This window comes from Fringilla coelebs (assembly GCF_963513975.1).
Source record: "Fringilla coelebs genome assembly, chromosome: 5".
NCBI classification, from domain to species: Eukaryota; Metazoa; Chordata; class Aves; order Passeriformes; family Fringillidae; genus Fringilla; species Fringilla coelebs.
Window position 1 is genome coordinate 49,222,855 of NC_140033.1, and position 15,329 is coordinate 49,238,183.

At 40.1% G+C, this 15,329-nt stretch overlaps 1 protein-coding gene across 5 annotated transcripts in view; it reads right to left on the reverse strand.

The window, feature by feature from the left end:
• TNRC6B (trinucleotide repeat containing adaptor 6B) overlaps positions 1–15,329 on the reverse strand; it is a 122,483-nt gene that overhangs the window by 66,841 nt on the left and 40,313 nt on the right. For 2 of the 5 annotated variants that reach the window (XM_084206987.1, XM_084206985.1), the window contains exon 1: positions 4,366–4,662. The exons of the other annotated variants lie outside the window; for them this stretch is intronic. Coding sequence is in view for 1 of the 2 variants with exons in the window: in XM_084206985.1 (XP_084063111.1) it covers positions 4,366–4,370 (5 nt within the window). In the remaining variant the exon portion in view is untranslated. Of the gene's footprint in view, positions 1–4,365; positions 4,663–15,329 lie in introns of those variants that run through there. 5 annotated transcript variants of the gene reach the window in all.

Genomic DNA, 15,329 nt, shown 5'->3' on the forward strand with positions numbered 1-15,329 from the left:
TAACAGAACTGCCCTCACTATCTCCAGATGTATTAGCACACATTTTTTCCATGGTGTTTAACCTGTTTTGATTTGTTCTGCCTTTCAAGTACATCTTGTGTTTTATTAATCTTCTCTTAGGTATCTGAAAAAAATCCAAGGGTTGTATCTTGTGTTATGCTTTTCCACTTGACTAAACAGGCTAATTAGAAGTAGTCCTTAAAGTACAATATTTTGAATGAGAAGTCCCTCAATTTACTCAGGCTATAACACCCAAATATCACATCAACCAGTTCTTAAGACACACCTTCTCAGAAATTATTAAAAATATACAATTGTAGTAACAGCAGGGCATTTCATCCCTGAACTGTAATGCCAGCATACTGTATACAGACAGGAAAACAGCCTTTAAAATTACAGTACCCACTAACCTTAGGAACTCCCTTCAGAAGTCTGTTGATGGCACAAAAAAAAACCCAAACAAACAGGGTTTGCATATATTCATGCTGCTCCCAGAATATATGTTTTGCCTCCACAAGAAAAAAACCCCAAACCCACCAAAACAAACAAAACCCCAACCAAACAAAAACAAAACCCCCTGTTCTATTCTTTAGTAGGAAGCCTGTGTGTAAAGGAGAACTTAAGCAGTGACAAGTGCTAAATGTACAGATCTGGAGTTGGAATTCACCACAAATACAAAAGGGCACCATTCCTCCTGTGTTCTGAAGAGCAATTACGGCACCATCACAACAACAAAACAGAAATATTCTCAATATATAGTATTTATCTCCATGACAGCTCTACATTTGCCTTTAATGCTGAAATGGCCAAAAACTGTTAACTTGACACCCAACTTTAAGCAATTTGTTTGTCCAATATTTGAAATATGGCACATGCAATCATACCATGTAAGACTGCTAATGCTAGCATTACACTAGCAACTAAAGATTTCAGAAGAAATACATCTTTGTATTAATCTAACCTGAATTTTACATCATTAATTCTGGAGCAATAATGTTAGTCCAATATTTACAGTTTAGCTACTTGAAATCTAAGGTAACAAAACTAGAACCCTGATACATCTGATTCCCTTGACAGGACATGAAATACAGGTTCTTGGAGGTAAACATCCTATGTATCTTATTTTCTTGCCTCAAATCTTGAGCTGTTTATACAGGAAACCAATACTTAGCAAGGTGAAGCGGCTCATAGGGAGGCAGTAGATGGCTTCCTAATCAATTAAAAAAACCACTGAAACTTTTCAGTTATGAACTACTACCAGCTGAAGAGAGTACCAAGGGTGCAGCTTCCAAGAAATATTGTTCAAAATAAACTGTAAGTTAAACTTCTCACCTTCCACCCTGGTCCAAAAGGAATGTAGATCCACAATGACCAGAATTAAAGAACTCTGTTTCAAGATACATGACAAGTTTCTAAAGGGGTACTAGGAAACTTGTGGATAAAAATTCTCTTCCAGAACTACTCTATTTCTTTGGATTTTTTCCTCATAGATTTGACACCTTCTCCTCTACTAAGCCACCTATTAATAAGTAAGAAACAAAAATCTTAAAAAGGTTAAGTTCAGCTGAAATCAGCTGGCAAAGACTGCATGATCTTACAAAGTTTCTTTTTCTTCCTTCTCAGCAGGAGAGAAAGAGGCTAAGAGAAAAGCAACTGAAACTAAGCATACTGATCTTTCAGTCACTTGTTTTCCCTGAATTTTTTCCCATTAGAACTGCAGACTCCTGTATACTGAAGCTCAATGGTAATAAGGCTTTACTTGTCAATTATTTCTCAAGAATCTCTTAGATGTAGTGCAAAAAATCTCCAGGGGTTCTGCTGACTACAGACTTCACTGTAGCTTTCAACCTACTAAAACAGTCTGCTTTGGAAAAGGAGTGATTCCTGTAGATACCAACAACAATTGACATGCAAATGCAAACAGAAAAATTTAATAAAGCTTCTGAACTCAGCATCGTCACTGCAAACTGAACGAAGCAAAAAAACTTCCCCTGCCCCCATGCCTCTCTAAGCTTCAAACTGATCTAGAAATTGCAACTCAAGTCAGGTCTCTCAAATTTAAGTGTTTTGTTCCCCGCTGTACTGCAGGAACGCACTGAATACAAACAGCATTGTGAATTGCCCAGATTCACATTTAAAATCCTATGGCTGCACAGACTGCCCGGTACTCAACACACCCCGCAGTGAGATCTGAGGGGTCAAAAGCATATTTGTAAGAGGAATTATTTTAATTGGTCTTTCCTATTCACAATTACAGTCTCACAAAGCTGTTCAAATGTTTGACAGACTCCTTATTGGAATGATTTCTATTATTCTCAATAGCTGCCTTTTGTCTGACCCACAACACCTCCTGTAGCTAGGAGCAGTAGCAGTTATCGGGAACCACCCTGTATTCTATCACCTTAACCACCAAGCTAAATGTGCAAACATCTACACATTCTGCAAGTGTGTAACGTAGGCAGTAAGGCATGAAGGCAAAAAAATACACAGAAAAGGCAAGTAATGTTCTGAAGTGCAGATTCTGGGAAGACGACATCCTCCAATACTGCCAGTTCAGGACACAACTTGGGTTGTCTTTACTTCCTCAGTTCAGCCATCCCATTCTACAGCAATCAGCACATCAGCTGCAGTAACTGATGTTTCAGTCCAGTAAGCACCAAATCTGAGAATGCTCCTAAAGAATATTTTAGACTGCATTTGAAAACAGTTCTAATTGTCTAATTATTGTTTGTCAATCAACAGGTAGATTCAACATATTTTAGCTACATCCAGATCTCCACTGAGTTCAAGAAGGTTTTGAATAACAAAAGCCATCAGAGTACATCATGTCAAAGACACAGAACGTTTTTATAGCATTTCCTCAGATACCTACCAGTAACATGAGGCTGGAATCTAGTAAGTTCATTAACCCTAAGCAAAGGGCATGTATTACTTCATGTATTAACTGAAGTAACACATGGATTAACTACTAAATGCTTAATGACTGAAATTACCAGAAAAAAAACACTATGTAAAATTTGAGCAGAGTTCTCTTTTATTGGCTTCCTCTAATTTAAAATTAAAAAAAGAAAACTCCAAAGATACCATCTCCTAATTTCCATGAGAAACAACACTGTGCAGAATTACTTTGAATATTTGCTAGCCAGTGCAGAAAAAAAAAGTCCCAGCATGTACAAGACTATAACGACAACAGCCAGATACATTTTCAATAAGCTTACTGAAATCTGTCTCCTCCATTTGTGTTTGACTGTATGCATGTAAGGCCACAAAGAAATATAAAATATGAGCCATCTTGCAGGTTTACAAAGTTGATCTGCTAACCACAATCATTACACTAATACACTGCAATGAGGAGCACATTCACACGATTATTTGCAGAATTATCTGCTGCTTACATGCTCAGCTACAAAAAAGATCACAATGCAATGCCTGTGAGGAATGGGTGAAATATAATGTACACCACCACAGAAATTTTTTCATTTAACCCCACAGAAAGGAGCATTACATCACACTCTTACAATGCAGGAGGAGGGGCCTGTTCTCAAAAAGCAAGCTCCAGCTATTTCCCTTTAATCATCTGCTTGGTTCTGGAGGGAGTTGCAAAAATAACTCGGATTTAAATTTTTAGCAACACAGAAGGCTGGGAGGGGGGGAAAAAAAGGCGAAAAAGCGCAGCCCTTTGCCTACACTTACTAAGGCGGAGATGAACGCTTGCTTCCCGTAGAACACAAAACCGCGGCAGTGGCCAGCATCCCGCACATTCCTGAATACCTGGCGCACGCCGGATGGGCCGCCAGCCCCGGCCGAGCCCGCGCGGGAGCCCCGCGGCTGCGCCGGGCCCGGCCGGAGCCCCGGCCCCCGCAGCGCTCCCCGCGCCGCGCCGGGGAGGCTCCGTCCCTGCGCCCGCGGAAGGCACGGCCCCGGCCGGCCCCGCTCCGACCCAGCGGCAGAAAGAATGCCAGCCCGGTTTTATACATGCAAATTTTTGCAGCAGATTTAAGAGCTCCGGGTGCTATGGGGAAGAAATCTCTCTTTTAAAAGCCTCTATTTAAATAAAACAAGATTTTCAGCACTATCTTGTACTTCACCAGCTCAAAAATACAAACGATCTTCTCTAATTTGCCTACGTGTTTTAAATTACAAATATCTTCCAAATCCACACCGCACTCGTTCGGAGAGCTCCTTCCAAAAAACCCAAAAAATCCACTAAAAGTACCGTACACGTACAAGCAGACAAGATCCGAAGCAAGTCTTTGTGCTAGAAAAGACACCTCTGCCAAGCCACGGATGGAAACGGTCAGCTCAGGCTCTTAAAGAAATCCAAACTGATAGGTAAAAACAATAAAATATAAACGTACCACTAACCTCATAAAGTGCAGCAGTGCTTAAATCCAGCGAGTTGAGGCATACAAGGTAGAAATGGAAATGAAAAAAAAAATCCAAAAATGTGTGTTTTTGCTTTTTTTGTTTAGGTTTTTTTTTCCTTTTTTGTTAATTTTTTTTTTTTGCTCTCTCTTTTTTTTTATTTCAAACGTTCAGAACCCAGCAGACGCTCCGTCGGCCATTTTGGCTGCGCTCCCTCGCTCTCTCCTCTCGCTCCCTCCCTCTCGCTCCCTCTTGCTCTCTCTAAAGGAAGCAGCTTTTTTGTGACCTTCAAATACGGGCGGCTCACGTGACCCCGCGCGCGCTGTCACTCACCGCCGGGGCCCGCCCCGCCCCCCGCCTTAAAGGGACAGCGCCCTGCCCTGCTCGCACCGGGCCGGCCTCCCCCGCCGAGCCCCGCCCCGCCGGGCAGAGACGGGGCCCAGGGAGGGTACAGTGGGGAGCCCCGAGAGTACGGAGGGCGGCCCAGATGGAGCCGCTCTCTTTAAAACCGGCTAAAAAGACAGCAACCAACTATGCTAATTCCACATTAGGGCTGCAGAGCCGACAAACGGCGAATGTGAATGTGAAGTCCCTCCAGCCACACACGCTGCTCTGCGGTGCACCGGGAACACCGACCCCAGCGCTCGCTTGCAGGAACCCCCATTTTAAGCACAACGCCCTCCTGACTCAAGGACCGGAGGTTCATGCTCAGACCAAAGTTAATCCAGGCTGTAACCAGACTGCCCACACCACACGCACGCAGAAGCCCGAGATCAAGGTCCAGGCACGGGAACACCCGCAGGACAGCAGAGCAAACTTGGTCTCTCCGGCGGCCGTGCCGGCTTTAAGTCTCAGGCTGCACCCTTAGGCAGATACTCCACAGCCTCTTCCCAACCATTTCCATAGATAACCGCTCTAACAGCGGCTGAAACAGAGAATCCCAGCATACTGTAACATTAAAAAAAAAAAAATCTGCGGGATGTTTCCAGATGTTACCCTGAATGTGCAGAAACAGTAAAGAATACAGTTCAGCAAAAGGATATGGTGACGCGGGTATGATCCTGCTCCTGAGTCAGCCCAACACAGATAGGCAATGCTGGAGCTGACTTTGTAATGGAACCATGCCTTGGAAGGGAACTGACAGCTGGCTCGGGAAGCTCTTGGGAGCACCCTCAGGATCGAACCCTTAAAATATACAAGTTTTTAATTCTGTACAGTAATGCAATGTAACGATGTAGAAAGTGAATAAGCCAAAACACACCTGAACACCAGGAGAACTTGTAACATGTACACCTTGGTACAGACTTTGTGTCTGGTGCAAATTACTTTAAATATGCTACCGCAAGTATAGTATGAATACTGCCATCTCAGACCTACAGTCAAATTCCTGCTGTGCTTACACTAACTTCTACTTAATCATTCTGTGTAAAATTAGTCAAAGATTAAGTGCTGCTAAATCCCTTAGACATAAACCCACTGATCAAGTGTACGGCTAAGTCTGGCAAGCGGGTCCACTCTGAACCTTGTGATTTAATGGGTCTCCCTTTTCTGTTTGTGTTCCCAGTCCCAGCACAAATTTCTTCAAATTGATTATGATCTGATTTTCCTTGCTATGCTTCATCCAGGTAGTAAGCAATATTCCAAGTTGGAGGAAAAAAACCCCAACTCCTGGCCCTGCACAAGCCACCCTAAGAATCACACCATGTGCCTGAGAGCATTATGCAAACGCATCTTAAACTCTGTCACAGACATGGTGCTTTTGCCAATACCTTTGACAGGAATTCTTTAAGCATCTAAATCACCCATTCATGACAATACCATGGAATGAAACTAACTTGGAGATCCATGGAAGGGCACTCCAAAGGAACTAACGTGAGGGGGGGCAGAAGCTGCACAGCTTATGAATGAGAATAAAAATCATTAGTATGTGTTATTATAGAACATAAGCCATTGGCCTCTGCAGGAGGCCATGCGAGGCTAGGGCAGCTCTGGTTCTGACATGTTTTGCTCCAACACTCATGAAAAAGTACAGAAACTCAAATGGGGATTCTGCCACTGACAGGATTTCTTCAACAGGACTACAGCCTGCACTGTAACCATCTGTCTCTGCAGGCTCAAGAAACTCTGGCAATAGCTAATGAGTTGCATTTTGGGGTACTTAATGAAATAAAAGCAGCTGGATATAACTGCTCAGGTTGCTCTGCCTAAACCAGAGCAGAGAATTGCCCTGCTGGATGTAGCAGATTGGAGTGTTTTGTGGCTGGTCTAAGCCAAACATAGCAATTTAGGAAATGTGGTGGAAACTCAGGGAAGATCTTATTTGTGGCAAAACGCAAACAGAACACCACAATCAATCTAAACTCCTAATGACAAAATCCAAACCAACTGCTAACATCCGATTCACACAGTTTCATAAAAGCAAATGTAAAAGCGCATCTATGAAACAGCTACCCCCTCCTGAAAAAATACATAAAGTACTGCAGCTACATGTTCTATGCATGTTCACACTGAGTATGACAGTATGCATTAAGCTACCGACAATTTTATTCCTTCTCAAAAGCTAAATTGTTTTACTGAGACCTATAAATCCTCTTAACTTCACTAGGGTTTGCCAACTCTCCATTCTGAAGTCCTGGAAGCCTTTACTTCAAGGAGCTGATAATACTGTGATGACTTTCAGAAGCAAGCACTCACTTGAGTTGCTACGTATCCAAGTTGAAATAATTGCTATAAAATTCCACCTTGCCAAGTTCTATTGACAAAGCTTTTTTAATCAGAAAGTAAGTAAATTATCAGTAAACCAAAAATATTTAGAGCAGCTAGTAGGGGTAATTCTTGAATAACTGTAGCTTTAATTGAAATTTTTCCACTAAACTACCATTTGAAAGGCATCAATTCTTTACCTATTCTTGTTGGTATATTGATTAAGATGGCTAACAAAAAATTTTTGGGGTTTTGTTTGATTTGGGAGGTTTGTTGAGTTTTGTTTGTTTGTTATGCATCACAGTAGTTCAGAAAACAATGGAGCAGAGCATAAAAATACACAGCATATCCAAAACCTGCACCTTCCTTTTCAGAGGGCAACTGCATTTCAAAAACCTAACCATTAATTATTCTGATGCCAACAGGCTGTTAATAGCCAGTGTTAATAGGTTATAGCCTTGTTATGTGCTACTAACTTATCTGATTACAAACAGTTTATTTCTAAGCTCCTTCCATCTGAGGATCATAAAGCCCTTTAAAATCTTTAATGAAGCCTCACAGTGCTCCTATGAGGACAGTATCCAGTATGAGCAGACATATACATGCACATTAAGAGAGATGCTTACAATTGTGGATTCCCTGCACTAGTATCTCAACCTAGGCAGGAGAGGAATAGGTTTTTTAATTCATATTAAGCTGTACTGTGGTTCTAGTAAGAGCTCATTCTTTTTGATGACCTATCAATAAGAATCAAGCAATTAGGCTTCAAAATTATGTACACAGGCATGCTCCAGTATCCACTGGAACTGAGGTATCCACACCCTCCAGCTGTCATCTCAAAAAGGAGACCTGGTCTGTCTGACCTGTACCTCTTTACTCAGATTTAAAAGGATCTGAGTTCATCCCAGTCCATATGCAAAACTCCCTCTTTCATGAGCTGGCATTTTGTTTGGGCTCAAAGTCCTACAGTTTGATGTCATATCTTACTTTGAAGGCTGCACCCTCATCATCCCAACACTGAACCCCACCCACTGGGCTTTCTATACTGCCTATGCACCCATGGCAATAAATATTTTTTTCCCCAGAAAGTTCTTCATAGCTGATACCATGACAGTGGAAAAGTCAATTAATCTCTTACTAACACAGTTCCTCAGCAGAAACCTCAAATATTAACAAGTTTCTCACAGCATGAATGCCTTGTCACCAAATGTCCTTTCTACTGCTGTTGAAGTTTGACTCCTCAAATATCAGAGGAAAAAAGGCAGATTTCATTGCCAAAGTGAATGGAAGCCCTATGTGCCCTCTACCCTACTGCAGCTAATCAGTTCAATTTCTCCAATCTCCCTCTCCCAACCCCAGAAGTGGGGTGCAGCAAGAGACGGAAGATAACTGGATGCAGATTACAGATTACTCACCAGTTCCCCAGCCAGTCGCCAGCAGTCCAACTGTTTGGGATTACAATCCCACCAAGCATAACTCTTTAAGTTAAAAGGGATCAGAAAAGTGCCTGTCTCTCCTGAGATCAGGCTAAAAGCATAAGTCGGGGTAGGGACATGGATGCAAAGACTATGTTTCGTAGTTTCACAATTTCTAATAATAAAAAGCAAGCAGAGAACCCCATAAATTAAAGAATAGAATTAAAAGTCTTAACTTTTCATCGGGTGCTCTTAAAACCACCATATGGCTTATTTCAAGGGAAACTAATTTTTTTCCCTATTAAAAACAGTCTCAGTCCTGGATAATGGATGGTTCAGATCACTTTTAAATTATTTACTCTGAATAGACAGAGATGCTGAGGCCCAACACTTCTGAAAATTGGAGATGATAGCTAATTCTGGCTGTACCAACATACTTTTTTTTTAGTCTTCACAGCAATTTCACCTAAGCCATTGTGCAAGAGTGATGACCTCTCCTTCTACAGGAGTGCAAAACTTTGAAGTGTTCAAACATTTTTCAAGGACAAAACACTCACTCTAAGGAAGACTAGGATTTTTTTGGGGTCCTCCTCTTCCTCACTTAGTAAATAGTGAGATATTTTATGCTGCAGAATTGTGAAAACCAAGCTGGCAGCGGTTTTTAATGATAGTAATCAAAAGTATGATGTACATAATTTCTTCAAAGAAAAATACCACGACTAAAACCATCCAACAAAGGAAAAGCTTGTTTGGTTTCTGAAAAGGTTACAGCAGCTTTTGCATCCCTTACACAAAGGCACCTATCAACACATTTTAGGAATTATAACTATTATTATTATTATTATTCAAAACTTATATTGCAACACTGCTTTGGAGTCATACTAAGCTCAGACCTCATTCATGTTTTGCCAGGAACAAAAGAAAGAATACAAGGTCTGAAAACTTCAGTTTAAGAATGACACATGACTTCAAGCCCAAGCCAAGTTCTGACCCTATACATTAATGAAGTGCTCAGGAAAAGATAATGAGTCAGAAGGAAAACTTTATTCACCAAATTTTGCAAACACTCGCTTTTCCACCTAATTTTTCCTCAATCTGCTGCAATACTTTCCCTCACTGTTCAGCCTATAAATAATCTACCACTAAGCCTCCACTTCTTCAATTCCCCAAATGCCCTTTCAGACTGGAGAAAGAGAAGGGTTTCAATCTGGCTTTTAACAAAGTTGTTGGGTGAACAACAGAACTGTAAGCTCATTTCCTACGAATCTCTGTCACACATCACTGCACCTCTACTTTCCACACTAATCCCAGCTTCCTGCACAGCCAATTCTCCTTTGATGCCAAGGTTCTAACAGTATATTGAGCTCTATGCAGAGCTCTTCCCATAAACTGTTTTCACCTCTTGCAGTGTCTGGGCAAAAACTAGCATATACTGCAGCTAATCCCAAAGTACACACATGGTTAGCTGTTAGAAGACATAACCAGAACTGATAATTGTTTGTTTTGTCCTGAAACCCTTCTGTTAGTGCAGAAGTCAATTTTGGTCTGTTCTCTAGGAAACTACGGAATTTTAATATATGGATAATTATATTATAGTTTCTTTCTTCTCTGCCTCACTTGACCAGAACTGGACAACAGACTCCAAACTTATTTGGAAAAGATAAAGACATGAAAAGGCATTGCATGAGACTTAACTACTCTAGGAACTGAAAGAATTGGCCTCCAAGATCATCTCCCATCAATGATTATTCACATCTAAATGTTGATCGAGTCTTTACATCCATATCCTTGGACATTAAGTAAGTACTTTCCAGTAACATAACATGCAACAAAACTTGTGTAAATTAATATTCTTAGAATTTCTTTAACCTGCTCATTAATCAACCCAGAAGCATCTTGATTTTGAAGGCTATAGTTCTATCCTAACAGGTTCCTAAAATCCTATAAACTGCCAACATATCAATGAAATGGGAGACAGTTATCTGTTTAATTCAATTATATGAATGAGAGTGAAAAGAGAATCATAGAATGGTTTTGCTCAGAAAGGCCCTTTAAAAATCATCTGGCTCCAACTCCTCTGCTGTGGGCAGGGACACTTCCCACCAAACCAGACTGCTCAAGGCCACATCCAGCCAGGCCTCAAACACTGCCATACATCTTTCAAATAAACAGACATTCAGGGAAATGGTATAGTATGTCATCCCACCCATAGATGCAGCAAGTGTTGCTTTCTAATTGTTATTTACAGCATGCAAATTACCATGCTAGTTACATGACTGATCCAACTGACTTTCCATCAACCATAGCTGTTACTACAAATTTCAAAAGGAATAGTAAGTTCATTCATTAAAGCCTTTCTTCACCCTGTTTAAGCCTTGGAGCTTTACACATTTTAAATAGCAGCAAGCTTTTTCATCTGACCAGGTTAGAATATTTAAGAAAAAACTTCTTTCATGTCTACAAACACTTTACCACAACAGGACCCCTTCTTTATACAGTGCCTTTAGACATGCTCCTGAGCTCTAATAAAAGCAGATTTCTTACAAATACTTTTAGGATATCTCAGAAAAGACAAGGAAGATTTTTGGACTGGAAGTCTTATTCTAGTTCAATCTTTTTTTTCCCCCTAGCTAAAAAGAAGCTATGCTGTGCTTAGTGGTTTTTATTGTTCTGGTTTGTTTTTTTTTAAATTTATTTTTGGTGAGATAGCCCACTATCTTGCTACAAATTTTTCTAACTTGTCTTTAGTTTTAGCATGGGGAGTTCAATCACTGGGCCGGAAACCTCTTGAGCAAAGGAATTTCTGGCATCTTAGTTGAAGCTGGCACCAACCCATTTTCCTTTGTTCTCATTAAAGGAACCATAATATGCTAAGTTAAATAATAATAATAAAAGCAAGTCAGCCCAAAACAAAACACCCAAAGTAAAAGCAGACTATGAAAAGAATGTATTTTGAGTGAATTACTGTAAGAGAGGATTTCCCTAATTTGACTTTTTTTAAATAAAAGCACTATTTATTGCTGCAAAAATCTGTAAATGGATCTTTCCAAGTGACTTGAACATCTTCCCTGAGTAATTTGCCTTCATGTACAGTCCTTCAGTTTGAAATGTCAGGAAAGGAACAGCTGGCTATCCAGGCAGAAAATTCTACAAGCTGTAACTGTCACAAATATTCAAATGCATGCAGTAACCCAAAAAACCAGTATGACTCCCAAATATGAACAACTCTGACTTAGGGCAAAGAGTCCAGCAAATTCAATATGTTTAGGTAGGAGAAAAAGAAAACATAGCAGCTCTCCAGATCACAGCATGCCAGAGGAGCAATGCAGCTTAAGACCTGCTAAATATCTCTGTAAACAAGTTTTTAATTCATACCATGTTTACCACATAGCACAATATTTTTAGTCATACAAAGTAAGTAATATCTTTTCCATGGAAATAAAGAGCTTGATTTTTTTCCTTACCTCCCTTTCTTTAACCAATAATGGTCACTTCATCAAGGCTAGTATCTGCATCTTAGAACCGTGACCATTTACCTTTCTCTACTTTAACCTCTAGTGTACCTAAGTCACAGTACATAGTCATCAAAATTTCTATTTCTTCCACACAAACAAAAAGATCCCAAACTCATTTACAACACAAAAGTAGTAGTGCTTTTTCCCCCTTGCCTTCCTTCATCTCCTTGAAAGGAAGATTCAACCATTCAACCATTGTGGGTATACACACAAAAAATACAAAAAAAAATTATGATTATTTCTTTTTTTGAGAGAATAAAGCAGAGAAAAAAGCAGTGAGCATCTTAAATTTGATGAAAAAAGGGGAAAAAATTTTAGGACTGTACTTCATACACATTTATGATGCCACTGACTTATGCTAGCAGTCCAAAAACTAAATCCTTAGCAAATCAAAATTAGTGGCACTAACTTGGTGTAGGTACTACAGAAATTCATCTAAACTGTATTTTTTCATTAAGAATATAGACAAAATGCTAATTTAGACAGGACTCAAAAATTATTAAAAGAATACTATAGAATTGTATTTAGGTTGGAAAAGACCTTCAAGACCGTCAAGTCCAACCACCAACCCAGCACTGCCAAGTCTACCGCTACACCTTAGATGCTTTTGCTTGCTATTCTTTAAGTCTGTTAGCTGACTCCCATGGCAGGTGCCATCCAAGAGCTGCCATCTAAATAGCAACAAAATGCTGAAAAGAGAGCAACGTTCAACCATCAGTATAAATGATACATTGGAGGGCAGTTATTCCAGCACCTCCTGAGGAAGTCAGCAACTTTGGCAGAGAGAAAAAAGGAACAGCCACTAATCAAACAGACCCAAAAGCCCCCAACTCCTTGGACAAGGAACTCCAGATGTCAATAGCGTCCAGCAGATAATTTTTCCTGGAATTCCTGGAAAGGGACTAGAGGACAGGAGTAGGTGGAGAAGTGGGTGGTGGTGTCTGGAATACAGAGGCTTTTGGATTTTAGGAATTTGATCAGTATGCAAATACTCTCCCCTTCAAAGCACATTAAGCTCTGTAAGACAGCAGCAAATCAGGATATCATCCATTCCACTAGCAATCACAATTACTACTAACTGGAATAACTTGAGATAACAATCAAAGTATCAAAGACATGTGACACCATGGGTATTTTGCAGTATCATACTTATGAAAACAAGCAATATAGAACAGGAAATACATTTTCACTAAGACAAGTGTGAAGTAGTCATTTGATCAGATGAGACTGCAAATTCAGAAGCAGGCACTGTGCACTTTCTACACAGGACAAATGCAGATCTTGGGCGTGGGGAGAGCCCAAACAAACTAGCCTGTTCTCACCACAAGACGTCTGGAAGAGAGCAGCGTAAAATCCTCAGCAAAGAAGTGCCAAAGCATTCACTCTTAGAATGTACACTGCCCAAAATATTTTCCTCCCTCAATATTCAGCAGCGGTGTAGACTAAACACATTGTGATAATAAGTGGGAACTTCACTTCCAAAGTTGACTTTTTTCTGTGTGACTTCCTTTTGTTTCCTTAACGGTTGGTCATCTGGCTTCTGTTTCTTTCCACATATTAAGAAAATACTTGCAAAACAGCAGTACACAAGCTGTAGGTTAGCTGAGGTGTATGAAAGGCCTGTATTTGTTCATGATTTTAAAGGATAAAAAAAGTTAAAAATCACTGAGGACATGAAATATGGAGTCTTAAAAATAATGAAATGACAACTGAAAACCTTTTCAAGTCTACCTTTCAGAAGCAAATGCCTAGTTTTAGAATATTTTTGCTTAGAATACTCAGACAAGAGTCCTCCTGTGGGTAATACTTATAATTTTAAGTACCAAAAACTTCAAAACATTTAAGCATAAAACTGAACTGGTAAAATCTGGAAGACAATGAAGCTTTTGCCATTTTAAAGTGCTTGTATATAAATGCTGCATATTGTTCAGAAGTACTACATTGTAAGGGTGCAAGTCAGCTTCTGTAACTTTTTTGACTTACAAGTCACAGCTAAAACACAGCTGCCTTTACAGATACAGATTCTGCTCCTGTCTTGCTCATTTCTACCCACTCAATTCCAAACAAAGGGCAATTCTTTTCTCTATGCCTCAGGGCCCATTAAACACACAGGTAAACTTGCCTTCAAATGCAAACTTGTCCTGTCACTCACTCCACTGTATGGACTAAAAACATCTGTACAGTCTGAAGGTGATGACAATATTCCTTAATCCTTAGCTGGACCAGTTTTCATTTGGTTTTAGTCTAGTGGTCTCACACCCTTAAATACCCTATCAAATCTCTGAGGGTACAAAAGAAAGAAGTTAGAACTGTCCTACTGACATGCTGGTATCAGAGCAAGCCTGAGTTACCACTGGGTCTGAAGGCCAGTCAGACATACGAACAGAACTGCAACAGCCAGTGACAGAGAGGTCTGCTACTGCCAACACAGACATCCCACATCTCCCTGTGGGGACTTGTTAGGATCCCAGACAGAGGACTTAAATGTTTGGGGACATTTCTTTAATGGGCTACTTATTCTACACACAGAGAACAATCAGCATTATAAAGACAGCTATGCCTTTACATAATTCTTGAATGTAATTCAAGAAATAACTTGCCATTAATTTCATAGAATTTGGGCTGATACGCAAATTTAGGTATCTCAAATCTGAGTTGATAATGTGAATTAGGATTTGGATACTACTTTGAAAATCAAAGCGTGGATCTTCTGACAAAAACCAACCTCTGCTGAGGTCAGTACCGCCAGTAAATTTTAAAAGTGTAATGGCACTCAAGGCAAGCCTCAATATCTTCTGCAATATTGAATGTCCTTAAAACATCAAACAAACTCCCTGTTACACAAGCTTTTAGCTAACTGTTTACTTTACATTCGGTAAGAACAATGTTTTATCCCAAAGGAACAGAAGCTATGCTAGGGACCTTTGAGGAATTTCAGTCGTTCAAAAGAACACTGCAGGAGTTCATAACAAGGTCTATCATTCTCATCATGCAAACCAGACAACTTCAGGATATACACTGCAGTCTTTTTATAGTTTCTAGCAACACCATGGAAGAGTAAGATTGGTTCTTTTGTGCCATTGAAGCAGTGATGTTTACATGTGTCCCTGACATAGCAGGCTGCTGAAAACAGACTGGCCTCTAAACTAGGTTCTTGATTTCACAGTTTTCCCGCAGCAAAACTAAGCCAGGGGGAGGGGGGAGCTATTCTGCTGTATAAGAGAACACAGTGGTAAGTTTTAATGAAGACTGCGCCCTGTTCAGATACACACATTCAAAGATGAAAGGCAATGGTCATAAATTCTTACTGAACATTAGGAAATTTTCTTCA